Source organism: Lutra lutra, chromosome 9 (assembly GCF_902655055.1).
Source record: "Lutra lutra chromosome 9, mLutLut1.2, whole genome shotgun sequence".
Lineage (NCBI taxonomy): Eukaryota > Metazoa > Chordata > Mammalia > Carnivora > Mustelidae > Lutra > Lutra lutra.
The window spans coordinates 68,431,387-68,445,705 of NC_062286.1; the positions used below are offsets into that span (position 1 = coordinate 68,431,387).

General features: G+C 36.9%; 1 protein-coding gene across 4 annotated transcripts in view; it reads left to right on the top strand.

The window, feature by feature from the left end:
- PSME4 (proteasome activator subunit 4) overlaps window positions 1-14,319 on the top strand; it is a 115,244-nt gene that overhangs the window by 69,783 nt on the left and 31,142 nt on the right. For all 4 annotated transcript variants that reach the window (XM_047743854.1, XM_047743851.1, XM_047743852.1 and 1 more), the window contains 12 exons: window positions 664-719; window positions 3,487-3,543; window positions 3,742-3,797; window positions 3,891-3,989; window positions 5,818-5,880; window positions 6,023-6,118; window positions 7,499-7,630; window positions 9,755-9,964; window positions 11,356-11,492; window positions 12,517-12,570; window positions 12,872-13,001; window positions 13,660-13,741. In XM_047743854.1, coding sequence (XP_047599810.1) covers window positions 664-719; window positions 3,487-3,543; window positions 3,742-3,797; window positions 3,891-3,989; window positions 5,818-5,880; window positions 6,023-6,118; window positions 7,499-7,630; window positions 9,755-9,964; window positions 11,356-11,492; window positions 12,517-12,570; window positions 12,872-13,001; window positions 13,660-13,741 — 1,172 coding nt within the window. The remainder of the gene's footprint in view (window positions 1-663; window positions 720-3,486; window positions 3,544-3,741; window positions 3,798-3,890; window positions 3,990-5,817; window positions 5,881-6,022; window positions 6,119-7,498; window positions 7,631-9,754; window positions 9,965-11,355; window positions 11,493-12,516; window positions 12,571-12,871; window positions 13,002-13,659; window positions 13,742-14,319) is intronic.

A 14,319-nucleotide genomic window follows, 5' to 3' on the forward strand; every position in this document is an offset into this window, starting at 1 on the left:
GTATTCCCTAGTAAAATCTGTTCTTACATACCTTAAAAGTGACTTTTGTTTAATGAGTTTAACTAGCTGGGTCTGGTTCTGTTAATATAATTCTTTGTGGAAGATCTTTAATTGGAAAATGCAGTGTTTTTATGTCTGATCATATTCAAAAGAAAGTAATGGCATTTTAACTGTAGGTGTTAGGAGAGATCAGTTTGGGTGGCTTTTAGAGGAGAGGTAATGATTATTTAAAGAAGTTTGTCTGCTATGTATTTTATAATAAAATTTGACTTGAGTTTTTGGTGTCCAGTTTTAACCTTTATTATACCATTATAAAACTGACTTTTCTTTGTATAAATGTATATAAGAGTTTATCATCAGATTTAAGCTTTTACACTTGAATATTGAACATCATTATTATGTTTATTTAGCTGGTGAATTTTCCCCCATAAAGTCATTAAATTTCATTAACATTTTCTTTAAGATGAACAATACTGTTCTTACTGAAACATAACATTAATCTTCATAAGGACAGAGTAGAGAGTTGAAGTATTGAAGATGAGAAATCTGTTTGTTAAAAGAACATCATCTTTGTTTTGATTTAAACAATCTAGCAATGACACTTCCCTTTAATCTTTCTTATTGATATTATTAATAAATGCAAGCACTCTTGTTTTTATACAGGGTACCAAGTATGGTGTCCTTGGAAGAGACAAAGTTGTATACTGGACTTGAATATGGTATGTAAATTATAATCTGAGTCAATCTTGTGTGGACAGTTTTTGTCAGTTACTCTATAAGGGTTAAAATGGTCAGAAAAAGATAAATACCATATGATTTCACTCATATGTGGAATTTAAGAAATAAAATAGATGAACATAGGGGAAGGGAAAGTAAAATAAAATAAGATGAAAATAGAGAGGGAGGCAAATCATAAGAGACCCTGAACTCCAGGAAACAAACTGAGGGTTGCTGGAGGGGTGGTAGGTGGGGAGAAGGGGTAATTGGGTGATGGACATTAAGGAGGGCATTTGATATAATGAGTGGGGGATGTGATATGCAACTGATGAGTCACTAAATTGTTTTTTGTTTTTTTTTTTAAGATTTTATTTATTAGAGAGAAAGATCACAAGTAGGCAGAGAGGTGGGCAGAGGCAGAGAGTGAGGGAGAAGCAGGTTTCCCGCTGAGCAGAGAGAGCCCAATGCGGGGTTCTATCCCAGGACCCCGAGATCACAACCTGAGCCAAAGGCAGAGGCCTAACCCACAGCCACCCAAGCACCCGAGTCATTAAATTCTACTCCGGTAACTAATAATATAGTATATATCAACTAAATTGAATTTAAAATAAGGAATTAAAAAAAGTTAATACAACCACTCTGGAAAACAGTATGGAGGTTCTTCGAAAAGTTAAAAATAGGGGCTCCTGGGGCACCTGAGTAGCTAAGTGGGTTAAAGCCTCTGCCTTCGGCTCAGGTCATGATCCTAGGGTCCTGGGATCCAGCTCTGCATCTGGCTCTCTGCTCAGCAGGGAGCCTGCTTCCTCCTCTCTCTCTGCCTGCCTCTCTGCCTACTTGTGACCTCAGTTTGTCAAATAAATAAATAAAATATTAAAAAAAAAATAGGGATACCTGGGTGGCTCAGTCATTAAGCATCCCAGGGTCCTGGGATGGAGCCCCACATCAGGCACCCTGCTCGGTGGGAAGCCTGCTTCCCCCCTCCCACTCCCGGTGCTTGTGTTTCTTCTCTCGCTGTGTTTCTCTCTGTCAAGTAAATAGATAAAATCTTTGGGGGAAAAAAAAAAAGTTGAAAACACGACCCAGCAATTGTACTACTAGGTATTTACCTCGAAGATACAAATGTAGTGATCCGAAGGGGCACCTGCACCCCAATTTTAGAGCAGCAGTGTCCACCATAGCCAAACTGGGGAAGGAGTCAAGATGTCCATCGACAGATGAATGAATAAGGAAGACACACACAATGGAATATTACTCAGCCACAAAATAGTGGAGTCCTGCCATTTGCAATGATGTGGATGGAACGAGAGGGTATTACGCTAAGCGCAACGACTCAAGAGAGAGGAATTATATGATTTCACTCATAAGTGGAATTTAAGAAACAAAGCAGGGGGTTATGAGGAAGGGAGGGAAAAATAAAATAATACAACATCAGAAAGGGAGACAAACTATAAGAGACTCTTAATTATAGGGAACAAAAGAGGGCTGCTAGAGGAGGGGATGGAGTAACCAAGTGATGGACATTAAGGAGGGCACAGGGTGTAATGAGCATTGGCTGTTATATACAGCTGATGAATTACTGAACTTCACCTCTGAAACTAATAATATACTATATGTTAACTAATGAATTTAAATAATTTTTTGAATTTAAATAATTTTTTTAAAAAGAGTTAAAATGGAGTAATATGTAGTTAGAATTTTCCTAGTCTCTTTTTCATATATAAAATGAATATTAATTAATTACACCATAGCTATCTTTGCTTTCCTTGGAGAAATTGGAAAATTACTTATATAAAGAATAGCCATAGGCGCCTGGGTGGCTCAGTGGGTTAAGCCTCTGCCTTCAGCTCAGGTCATGATCTCAGGCTCCTGGGATCGAGTCCCACGTCGGGCTCGAGAAAAGGTAGAAATTGGACCAGGTAAATTAATATTTGGATGCTTTCTGTCTGCAGAGGCAGATTTTCATATATCGTCATGTTCATTTATGTTTAGAATTGTTTTAGAACTGACACATTATACTTGATGTGAATGTGAAAATATTATAACCTATATCTTTGTGTCTTCCTGTCATAGTGAATTAAATTTCATATAAATATATAAAACATTGCGTTAACTTAATGTTCTGAATCTAACATTAATAGAAACTTAGTACATTTCCTTATTGTTGGATTAACAGTAGAATTAACTGCATAGATAAATTGCTAAGGTATAACTTTTGTTGGCTTGTTTGGGTCACCCATAACCAATTAAAGAATCCTGTGCACTTAAGATCTCTAATTAGTGAATAGAACCTTTGAAATTTTGGCAAAGAGTTTTTTTTCTCCCTCTTCCTTGCCTACCCAAGAAAGTTTTATAAGCAGGTCTTTGTAAATGTGAAGTTTTTAAAAATTACTCTATCATGCCTGGAAACTAATCCAGCTATGATTAAGGCAGATCTACTTGTTTTTTTTCCTGGATACATGATATATTCTTTTTCTTTTTTTTAAGATTTTATTTATTTATTTGACAGAGAGAGAGACAGTGAGAGAGGGAACACAAGCAGGGAGTGGGAGAGGGAGAAACAGGCTTCCCACCGAGCAGGGAGCCTGATGTGGGGCTGGATCCCAGGACCCTGGGATCATGACCTGAGCTGAAGGCAGACAGTTAACGACTGAGCCACCCAGGTGCCCCTACATGATTTATTCTTGTTATAAACCGTTGATATAAGTAAGCTTCAACAGCTGGGGAGCATTCAGTGTGTCTAAAATGCCTTTTCTCTTTTTTAAAAAATAGATCTATCCAGAGAGAACCACCGAGAAGCAATTGCTAGGGTCATAAGGAAACTTCTTAGTGAGTACATATAAGATTTAACTTATTTTTACTAATAAATATTTAGGAATTTTATAGCATATGTGCTTTTACTCAACTTTGTTTAAATTCTAAATAGAGCAGCGTTTTTTTCCTTAACTAAGAGATTCTTAACTGATATATCTAGAGTCCTGTAGTAACTCAAAGTATTTAACCAAAATCCATTTTTTTCTATTGTAGACCACATACTTAACAATTCAGAAGATGATACTAAGTCTTTGTTTCTTATCATAAAGGTACAATTGTCCTTTAATAGTTACATAATTATTAATGTGACTGGTTTTGATATGATGGCTTGTAAATATATAATTTGAAATTCTTTGAAACAGATTATTGGAGACCTCTTGCAGTTCCAAGGATCTCACAAACATGAATTTGACTCACGTTGGAAAAGCTTTAACCTAGTAAAGAAATCAATGGAAAACCGGGTCAGTATTTTCACCTAAAAAACTCTGAATTAGTTTTTTAAAATGTGTATAATACTGAAATAGTCACTTGATTTAAGGATTATTCAGCATACAGAAGTTTCCCTGTAAGTAAAATAGATTTTCAAATATTATATCACGGTATAATCAAAAGAATGCTGGGGAAATGTTTACTCCTACAAACTCTTCTGTGAGTTTCCATTCCAGGACAGTGTCTGAACTGTTACTGGGAATTTAGAGTGTGGTAATGTGGCAGGCTGCCGAGTAAGAACTTGAGGGAATACAAGATAGGAGGAGTTGTCCACATGCGTGGATTTAAAGCATCTCACTTTATGGAGATCTTAGAAAAATTACCTCTTACCGTTATCTTTGTGTCCAAGAGAAGTGGGTACTTCTGTGGAGTATAGTATTCTCAGGAGCATAGAAGAAGAATACTTATGCCAGCCATTTGATTTTGATAGCACGTCTTCTTTAGGAAACTTTTATGGAAGCTGAGTCTAAAAAGGTTGTAGGAGTTTATTGTTTAGGCAAGGGTCACTGCATATTTTAAAGGGAATGGCATGTAAAAGGGCAGGGAGACATACAAACATGGCATATGTTAGGGAACAGTGGCTATAGGGCAGAAACAGCAGGTGACAACTGGGTCATTTATAGTTTGTTTTTTGGGGGGTTTTTTTTGTTGTTTTTGTTTTTTAATTTATTTGACAGAGGGAGATCACAAGTAGGCAGAGAAGCAGGTAGAGAGAGAGAGGAGGAAGCAGGCTCCTCGCTGAGCAGAGAGAGCAATGCAGGGCTCGATCCCAGGACCCCCGGGATCATGACCTGAGCCAAAAGCAGAGGCTTTAACCCACTGAGCCAACCAGGCGCCCCTGGGTTTGTTTTTTTTTTAAAGTTCATTTGTTTATTTAAGGAATCTCTAACCCCAGATAGGGCTGGAACTCAATGACCCTTAGACCCTAATATCAAGAGTCGCATGCCTTTCCAACTGAGCCAGCCAGATGCCCACAGGTTGTTTATAGTTGTATCCCCAGAAAGTGCTCCAGTTTTATATTCAGCATGGAGGAGTCATTAAAGGTTCTGAAGTAGATCTGATTTGAATATTGGCTCATGCAATATTCAGTGACTTTTGAAAAGCTCCATCACCGCTGAGGAAGAAAACAGCAGTAGGAGTTTGAGACTGGAAGCAGGGGAGGGTAGTTAAACTATCACAATAGTCTAGATGGAAAAACACAACCTGAATCAAGTCACTGGTGTTGGGATGGAAATAGATGTTTTGAAAAAGAAGACTTTGTAGAGACTTGATGGCTAATGAGATAAAGGTGTGAAAGAGGAACAGTCTCTTAATTCCAGGTATCTGCCTTCAGCGACTGGGTAGAAGGGGAGACCATTAAAGATAATTTTTAGAAAAGTAAAAGGTATATATTCTACAGTAAACATACACGGTTACCTGGAAAGGCTATTTATAAATATAACAGAGTCAAGCAATTTTCTTAGTTGTCTCTTTTTGTACTTTCGGTATTTGACGGAATAAGGACCAGCTCTGTTCCTCTCCCGTGCATAGATACATTAATAAATTACCAGAGGAAAACGCGGTGTTGGTTGGTTGGTTTAAAGGGGCTACTTCTATTATTAGCCATAAAATTAATTGAAATAGTATCTTTTAACGTAAGCCTGATCACTTTAGAATAAATGAAATACCTCCAGTACTCACCAGCCCAGTGTGAACCTCTATAGTTCAGTAAAAATTTGTCAGTAAGGATTCAGGGAAACCCACGGGTGCGGTCAATTAGGAACAATGTTGAGTGTCTTTGTTTTTTACTTTGTTTTTTAGCTCCATGGGAAAAAACAACATATCAGAGCCCTACTGATTGACAGAGTAATGTTGCAGCATGAGGTAAATCTCTTTAAAATCATGATGACTTTTTTAAATGACAGTTATCAAGATGAATATATAATTATTTGTGTTACATCATAGTTGAATGAACTTTTCAGTAAAAACTTAGAGATTTGATTTTTACATTGTTTTCTTTTTGTAGCTACGAACACTGACTGTTGAGGGTTGTGAATACAAACAGGTACATCAAGATATGATCCGCGATCTTCTTCGTTTATCTACAAGTTCATACAGTCAGGTAAGTCACATCCCCTCTGCACCCCTCCCCAGCCCCACTTCCCTGTTTTACTACAGTGCAATCTAAATAGTCCCATTTCAAATACAAGGAAGTTTAAATAATTTATTGGAGGGGTGCCTGGGTGGCTCATTTGGTTGAGCGTCCAACTATTGATTTCACCTCAGGTCTTGATCTTGGAGTCATGAGTTCAAGCTTTGCATGGAACCTACTTAAAATAATAATAATAATTATTATTATTATTTATTCGCATAGAATGCACTTTTTAAATTACACATATTTTCAAGCTAATTTTAATAGTCATTTTAAAACAATGTTTATTTTTACTGTTTGTTGTTCCTTCTCAAGTTTTTTTTTTTAAATGTAAAGTTGATAGGGGCGCCTTGGTGGCTCAGTCATTAAGGGGCTACCTTCGGCTCAGGTCATGATCCCAGGGTCCAGGAATGGAGCCCGCATCAGGCTCCCTGCTCGGCAGGAAGCCTGCTTCTCCCTCTGCCCACCTCCCTGCTTGTGTTCCCTCTTTCTTTGTCTTTCTCTCTGTCAAATAAATAAATAAAATCTTTTTTAAAAAATGCAAAGTTGATAGATAGCACAAGTACAGTGTTGCTACAACTTAATCAGATCACATTGTGAAAGCCAGTCTGTGAAGGCTGTATGATTCTTTCTAGATGTTATGGTTGGGTTTCAGCAACCTGCTACCACATGAATTATGGGGTCCATCTTTTAAGGAAGCAAAGGACCAAGAGATGATCTCTTCAAGCACAGAGAACTGGAAAAGCAAAATTCATGAATAGCTAATTATTCTGTCTTTAATAAATAATGTTAAGTTAGGACACAGTCTCTAACTCAAAGATTTCACCTAAAGGGTTTGAAATATGTACAGTGTGTTACTTTTACTATTTTTGGTTATTATGCATTACAATTTAGTTCATGGGTTATAATCTTATACTGAATCTTTTGTTTGGGTTCAAAACATATGGGCTCTACTTACGGTTTGCATTGAAAAGGTGAAGTTCTGTGTTTTAGAAAGTCTTTGATTTTCTTTGCATAAATACAAGAGAAAATCTAACTCTTCTCATGAAACATAATTTAGAATAGAAAGCTAAATAGTCTGCTGATTATGTTACAGGACAAATGCATATCAGTTCTGTTCAGTCTCTCCTTTATCAAAATATTTGAACCTCTGTAACCTAAACCATGGTTGTGGTTGGTGGTAATATGCTTTTCCTTTTGGTAAAAAGATAATCATTTACTTATTTTTGTTAAGGTATGTGCTTTAATATATTTTTCTGTTACAGCAATATTTAAATTATTATATTTTTGGTAATTTCTTTAGAAACTTTTTATTGTCTACTATATAATTGTTAATAATACTTTCTTCAGGTCAGAAATAAGGCTCAGCAAACATTTTTTGCTGCCTTGGGTGCATATAACTTCTGTTGCAGAGATATCATTCCCTTGGTTTTGGAGTTCTTACGGCCTGATAGACAAGATGTCACACAACAGCAGTTCAAGGTATAGGGTTCTTTGTTTTTTTTTGGTTTTGTTTTTGTTTTTTAATTATGAAAATTTTCAGATATACAGAAAGTTGAAAGGCTTTTACAGTAAATATCCATATATCTACCACTCAGATTCTGTATTTAATATTTTTATATATTTGTACATATAAATAAATACATTTGGATGTATTTATCTACATCCATCTCATTTTTTTATGTATTTCAAAACAAATTGAAGACATCAGTGTCCTACACCTTTAAACATAGTCTTTTTTCCTCCCTATTATTTATTCTTCCTATGTATATGATTGACGTTATGATGGGGAGAAAATGTAGGCTGCAGTTTGACTTGAGCACCAGTGGATAAAGAGCCTAGCTGGCCTGTAGGAAAGGGAGCTGCAAGACCAAAAGGTTTAGAGTAATATGAACAGCATATTGGAAGTTAAGCTAGTTAGCTAGTTAAGCATATTGGAAGGCCTGAGACGGGAAGAAATATGTAAGTTTGAGCAACTGAATGAGAGCTTGTATGAGTAGAGCAGAGAAGGAAGGAGATGAATAAGATAAGGAAAATAGTATATCTCACAGGGTTGTAGGAGGGTATAGGTGAAACATAATGCTTTTGCTATCAGATAGAAGTGGATTGATTGAAAGTGATTTAGGAGGGAGAATTGATGAGATTTTGTGGTTGAGTATGAAGGAACTGAAAAAAGGAGGTATCAAAATTATTAAGGTTCTGGATTGTACAGTGGTTATTGGGTACATCAGAGGGAGAGAAAAGGGAGAATAGATGATGAATTTGTTTGGGTAAGTAATATATGAAGTATTTCCTATAAACTAAGAGGGGATGTCAAGTAGGTAGTTAGATACCATTTCACTCAACACACCATTTCAGTGTGTGTTGATAACTGAAATCTTTGGGCACTGTAAGAGAGCCTAGGAGGAGAGTAAGAGGAGAAAGAGTACCGGGAGGCAAGTGTTGAGAAAACTCCATTAGTATCCCATGAAGAAGTAACCAAAAAGGGAAAGATCAGAAAGATACCAAGATACGAGGAGTTACAGAAGCCAAGGAGAGATCATTCCCTGAAAGAAGGGAGACTTAGCAGTATCATTTGATTTCTGGAGAGAGTTAAGATGACAACTAAACACGTTCTTGGAAGTTGTCTCGTAAGACAGGTCAGTAAACTATAGCTTGGGCTCAGTTGCTTGCTTTAGTAAGTAAAGTTGTGTCAAAACACAGCCACGTCCATTCCTTTCTGTATTTGGTCTATGGCTGCTTTCGTGCTACAAGAGCGTTGATAAGGAGTTGGAACAGAGACCATATGGCCAACTATTTACTATTTGACCCTTTATAGAAAAAATTTGCTGGCCTCTGATGTAGATGTATAATTCAAGAGTGTTGTGAAATGTCTGACTCTTAGGGTAGTATGTTGTTGATCATGTTGGGATTGGTTTAAATGGACACAATCAAATTGGCCAAGTAAGATCAAAATTGGGAAAAAAAAATGATCAAAATTGAAAAACGTCTGTTAGGTCAGTAAAATTGAAGTTACCAGTGATCTTATGAGAACCTGTAAAGAGGAGTAGAGCACATCGTGGGTAATAAGCCAGATCAGAATTGAGTTATGGTGAATGTTTAAAAAATAACAAAATAGCTCTTTTCATTAAAATGGGGTGTCGTTCTGATTAATTGAGCCTTTATGAGTAAAAAGCATATGGTATAGTTAAGTTAGCTAGTTTAAGAAAAACTTAAGAACACAATCAGATTTTAGAAATTATCCCAGATGCCCCTAAGATGCTAAAAGTGGCAAATGTTTGTGGCCCTTGTATTAACAATTATAGTAGAAGAGAGTTGGAATGGAAGCTGTATCCTTAAAAACAACAGCCTTAAATTTCTGTATTATTGTATTCATGCTCTTTGAGCTAACTCTTCATTAGATGACTTAGGGAAAATATTACTGGATGACAGTTAAATGTCGAGTTCAAGTTTCTGAAAGTAACCTGTTAAATGTGTGAGCCTATTTTACTAACCAGTATCAAGCACTTAAAGAATCAGTGTTTAGTACATTTAAAAAGATGTAAGTGAATTGGCTACAACTATACAGTGCCTCTTATCCCCGACATTAATTATTTTTACCTGCAGGGTGCCTTGTATTGTCTCCTTGGAAATCACAGTGGTGTATGTTTGGCAAACCTTCATGACTGGGACTGTATTGTACAGACGTGGCCAGCAATTGTTTCTTCCGGACTTAGCAAAGCAATGTCCCTGGAAAAGCCATCAATCGTGAGACTGTTTGATGATCTTGCAGAAAAGATTCATCGGCAATATGAAACAATTGGCTTGGATTTCGCAGTGAGCAAAACCATTTTTTTTTTTTAATTCAAATTTTAGTGGAAATTAGTATTAGCTTTCTGTTTCCTATTTGTACTTTAGTAATCACTGAATTTGGAGCATGGCCAGGAGAGAGCTGGGTTGTTTTCTACTAAGAGGCAAAAAAGGGCTACTACAGTATTGCATTTACCATGATTATCTATATATCCATGGCCTCATTTTTCAAAGAGTTGGTTATATTTTAGGAGGTCACTCTTACTAGCCAAAGTCATAAAAGTTTGACCATAGGGTTCATAATTTGTAGTGACAAAAATTAAAATTGGGTGATTTGACAAATGAGAAAGTGAAGAATACCTGTCTCAGTGATCCTTGTTTGGGGAGATGTAGCAGATGTGTATGTCCACATCTGTCACAACAGGATGGGTGAAAGTGGTGTGAGTGCAAGTGAATTGCCCTCCTCTCTAAGGTAATTGTGTTTGACACCCATCCTTTGGTTTTAAAATAACTGCTCTAAACATATTCCTTTTCTATAAAACACAGTCCTGCTATTTACAACTATCATTAGATAATGCTTTTGTTTGTTTGTTTTAGATTTTTATTAAGTAATCTCTACCTCCAAAGTGGGGCTCGAACTCACAACCCCAACCAAGATCAAGAGTCATGCTTTTTGACTAGCCTGACAGGTACCCCGGATTATGCTTTCTTTAAAAAAGATTTTTTGGGGGTGCCTGGGTGCCACAGTCAGTTAAGTGTCTTCCTTTGCCCAGGTTATGGTCCTGGGATTGAGCCCCACGTTGGGCTCTCTGCTTAGTGGGGAGTCTGCTTTTCCCTCTCCCTCTGCACTCTCCCCCACCCCCACTCAGGTTCTGTCTCTATCATGCTTGCTCGCTCTCTCTCTTACATAAGTGAATACAATTTTTTTTAAGGTTTTTTGGTGGGGAGCCTGACTGAGAGCATGTGACTCTTGACCTTGAGGTTGTGAGTTTGAGCCCCATATTGGGTATAGAGATTACTTTAAAAATTTTTTTTAAAAATGTTTTTAACTAAAGTTTTTTTTTTTTTTTTAATGAGTTCATAATTCACATGACAAAAATTTCACCCTTACATAACACAATAGTATATTGTATATTCACAATAGTATATGCCCTGGGCTCTGCAACCATTGCTCAGAAAGAAAGCCTGTACTGGGGAATAGTGACTCCCATTCCCCCAGCATCCCTAGACCCTGGAGATCACGAATCTACTTCCCTTATGTGAATTTGCCTATTATGGACATTTCGTATAAATGGAATCACACAATAGGTGGTCTTTATATCTGGCTCCTCTCACGCAACATAACGTTGTCAAGGTTTTTCCATGTTCTGGCATGTGTCAGTACTGCATTTTGTGTCCTCTCTTTTCTTTTTTATAAGATTCCAAAGTCCTGTGTTGAAATAGCAGAATTGCTTCAACAATCAAAAAACCCCTCCGCCAACCAGACAATGCTTAGTTCAGAAGAAATTAAAGAAGGACTTAAACGCCAACAAGAAAAGAATGCTGATGCCCTAAGGTAATTATGAATGCCTGCTTCTCAAGATAGATAGCATTATGGTTAGCAGGTTTTGAATATCTCTATAGATGTGCCATATTTACCTCGTGAAATTTACACGTTGATTCTGAAAAAATATAAAACGTTAGATTTATGATCTCATTATTGTGAAGGTCCTGGATTGTCACTTTCAGCTACAGAAGTGGAATATACCATCTTAAAACTTGTCTTAACAAAACTGGTTTTAGGGGCACCTGGGTGGCTCAGTTAGTTAAGAATCTGCCATCCCCTCAGGCCATGATCCCAGGGTGCTGGGATCGAGCTCCTAGTGAGACTCACTGCTTGGCGGGGAGTCTGCTTCTTCCTCTCCCTTTGCCCTTAACACCCTGCGCGTGTGCGCTCTCTGTTCCTGTGTGTGTGTGTCTCTCTTCTCAAATAAAATCTTAAAAAAAAAAAAAAAGAAGGCTGACAACGACAACTGGTTTTAGGTTTTTAGAACCCAGGCAATTCCGTGCTTCAGTGATCGCACTCAAGCAGAAGCCTTCCTAGCTTGCTTTTGTCTTTGCCTTGTGAATATACTTATTATTTTTTCCTAATATGTCTAGGTTAATTAATCTAGTTAATCTAGATTAAATCACAAATTTAATCTGTGAGTAGTACTCAATTAGTTAGAAGTGGTCTTACAGTTGATTACTTCTATAGACATGTTAGGAAAAAAATAATAAGCATATTCATAAGGCAAAAACAAAATCAAGCTAGGAAGCCTCCTGCTTGGGGCCAGTTGAGGTGCTCAGTGTACCTAGCAGTTCTTTTGTCTTCTCTCTGCCCTTCATGTTCTTTTCTCCACATCTCTCTTCACCAGTCTGCTCTCACTCTGGCTTGGTTCTCACCAGGCCCTTTATAGTCTGGTGATGATGCATAAGAGGGAGGTGAATTTGACTAGAATTTGAATTTCTGTTACATTATTTGGTGATCATCTTAACTACTGTATTAAAACAATACCTCACCTAAAGTGTTTGTTTTTATTGTGTTTCTTTTTTTTAAGGAACTATGAAAATTTGGTAAACACTTTATTAGATGGTGTGGAGCAGAGAAATCTGTAAGTGCAATTTTTTAAAAATTCTCAAAGCTTTTACCTTAAATACTATAGGGTATTTAAGGGTAGGAGGTTTCTACCCTGAAAGCCATGAATGGCTGTATCTCAAAAAATTGTTGTCTGATTCATGAGTTTAGAAGAATGAGAGGTAAACTTTTGGGCTAATGGTAGGAGTGGTGCTCATCAGTAAACCTATATTAATTCTTAGAAAACTTTTAATATTTCAAATACAGTTTTCTTCTAAAAGTGGTTTTATAAGTGATACGTTTTGTGATTTTTTTTTTTCCCTCCCTCCCCTTTTCAGGCCTTGGAAATTTGAACATATAGGCATTGGGCTTCTATCTCTGCTTTTGAGAGATGACCGAGTGTTACCTCTTCGTGCCATACGTTTTTTTGTTGAGAATCTCAACCATGATGCAATTGTAGTTCGAAAGGTAGATACTTTATTGTAGCTATGGTCTTGAGTTCGAGAATTTCTACCCACCTGAAGCCTTTAAAGTCTTCACAGGATACATTTAATAAATGCGTTGAAGTGTGTTGATTCAGAATCTATCACTTGTTGGTTCAGAGATAATAATAATTCAGCAACCGGTATATGAGGACATGTTCAGGCACTATGCATTTCAACACTGGGGATACAGCAGGGAGCATGTTTATAGACTCATGGGAAGTCCTGACTTTGAAAAATTAATGACAGCTATGAAGTGTTACAGGAAGGGAAAGATACGTGAGGATACAACTTTTGGGTTTTATTCACAAAGTATTAGAGGTGGAGTGCAAGATGGGGCTAACCTAGCCTGGTGCATTAGAGAAAGACCTTTAAGATTCTAGGCTGAGATTTGAAGAATGAGCAGAATAAAGAAAGGATCAAAGTTTCTAGGCAGACTAGCTTGGATGAAAGTAAGAACTTGAATCAGTGACTCGTTCCAAGTTAGATTTAGCAGATGGCTATGCCGCCAAATGTCAGCAGGTGAGGTAGTTAATGTGCTTTTAAAAGAAGTAGAATCCAGTTTCTGCTTTGTTCAAGGCAGGCAACAGCCATTCAAGAATTTTACATTGTTGACACATGTACTTTACGTGTTTCTTTTCTAGATGGCAATCTCAGCAGTGGCTGGTATTCTTAAACAGCTCAAAAGAACCCACAAAAAGTTGACCATCAGCCCCTATGAAATGAGTAAGTACTACCAAATGTGATTACTATGCTTCTCAGTCAAACTTGGAAAGCTTCTTTGAAATGTATAAATTTATAGTTCTGGAGCTCAAATATTTTTCTATACCAAGTTTAGAAGTATAGAAGGATCTCAGCACACAAAGCATGAATATTATGAGGAAAAATAATTGACTCAGTGAAAACTAATGATAAAAAGTATTTATACAACTAGATGGACTCTGAGACACCTGACTGGCTTAGTAGGAAGAGCATGCGACTCTTAGTCTTGCAGATGTGTGTTTATACTCCACATTAGGTGTAGAGATTACTAAAAATATAAATTAAAAAGAGAGACTGTGTCTTTATAATACATGTACCTTTTGCACACTCTCCACAAACGTGTCTTCTACTTATCTCACCAACCAAGCAATTATAGTAGTTATTTATCAGATTGACTTTCAGAGACTTAAAATTCACAATAATTACCAGAGACCTTTATCATTAATACATCAGTATGTTAAGTGTTTCTCTCTGGGTGTAGGTTTAGAGGCAAGGTTAATTTTCTTCTTTATACCTTATTGTGTTATCAGATTTTCTGAATA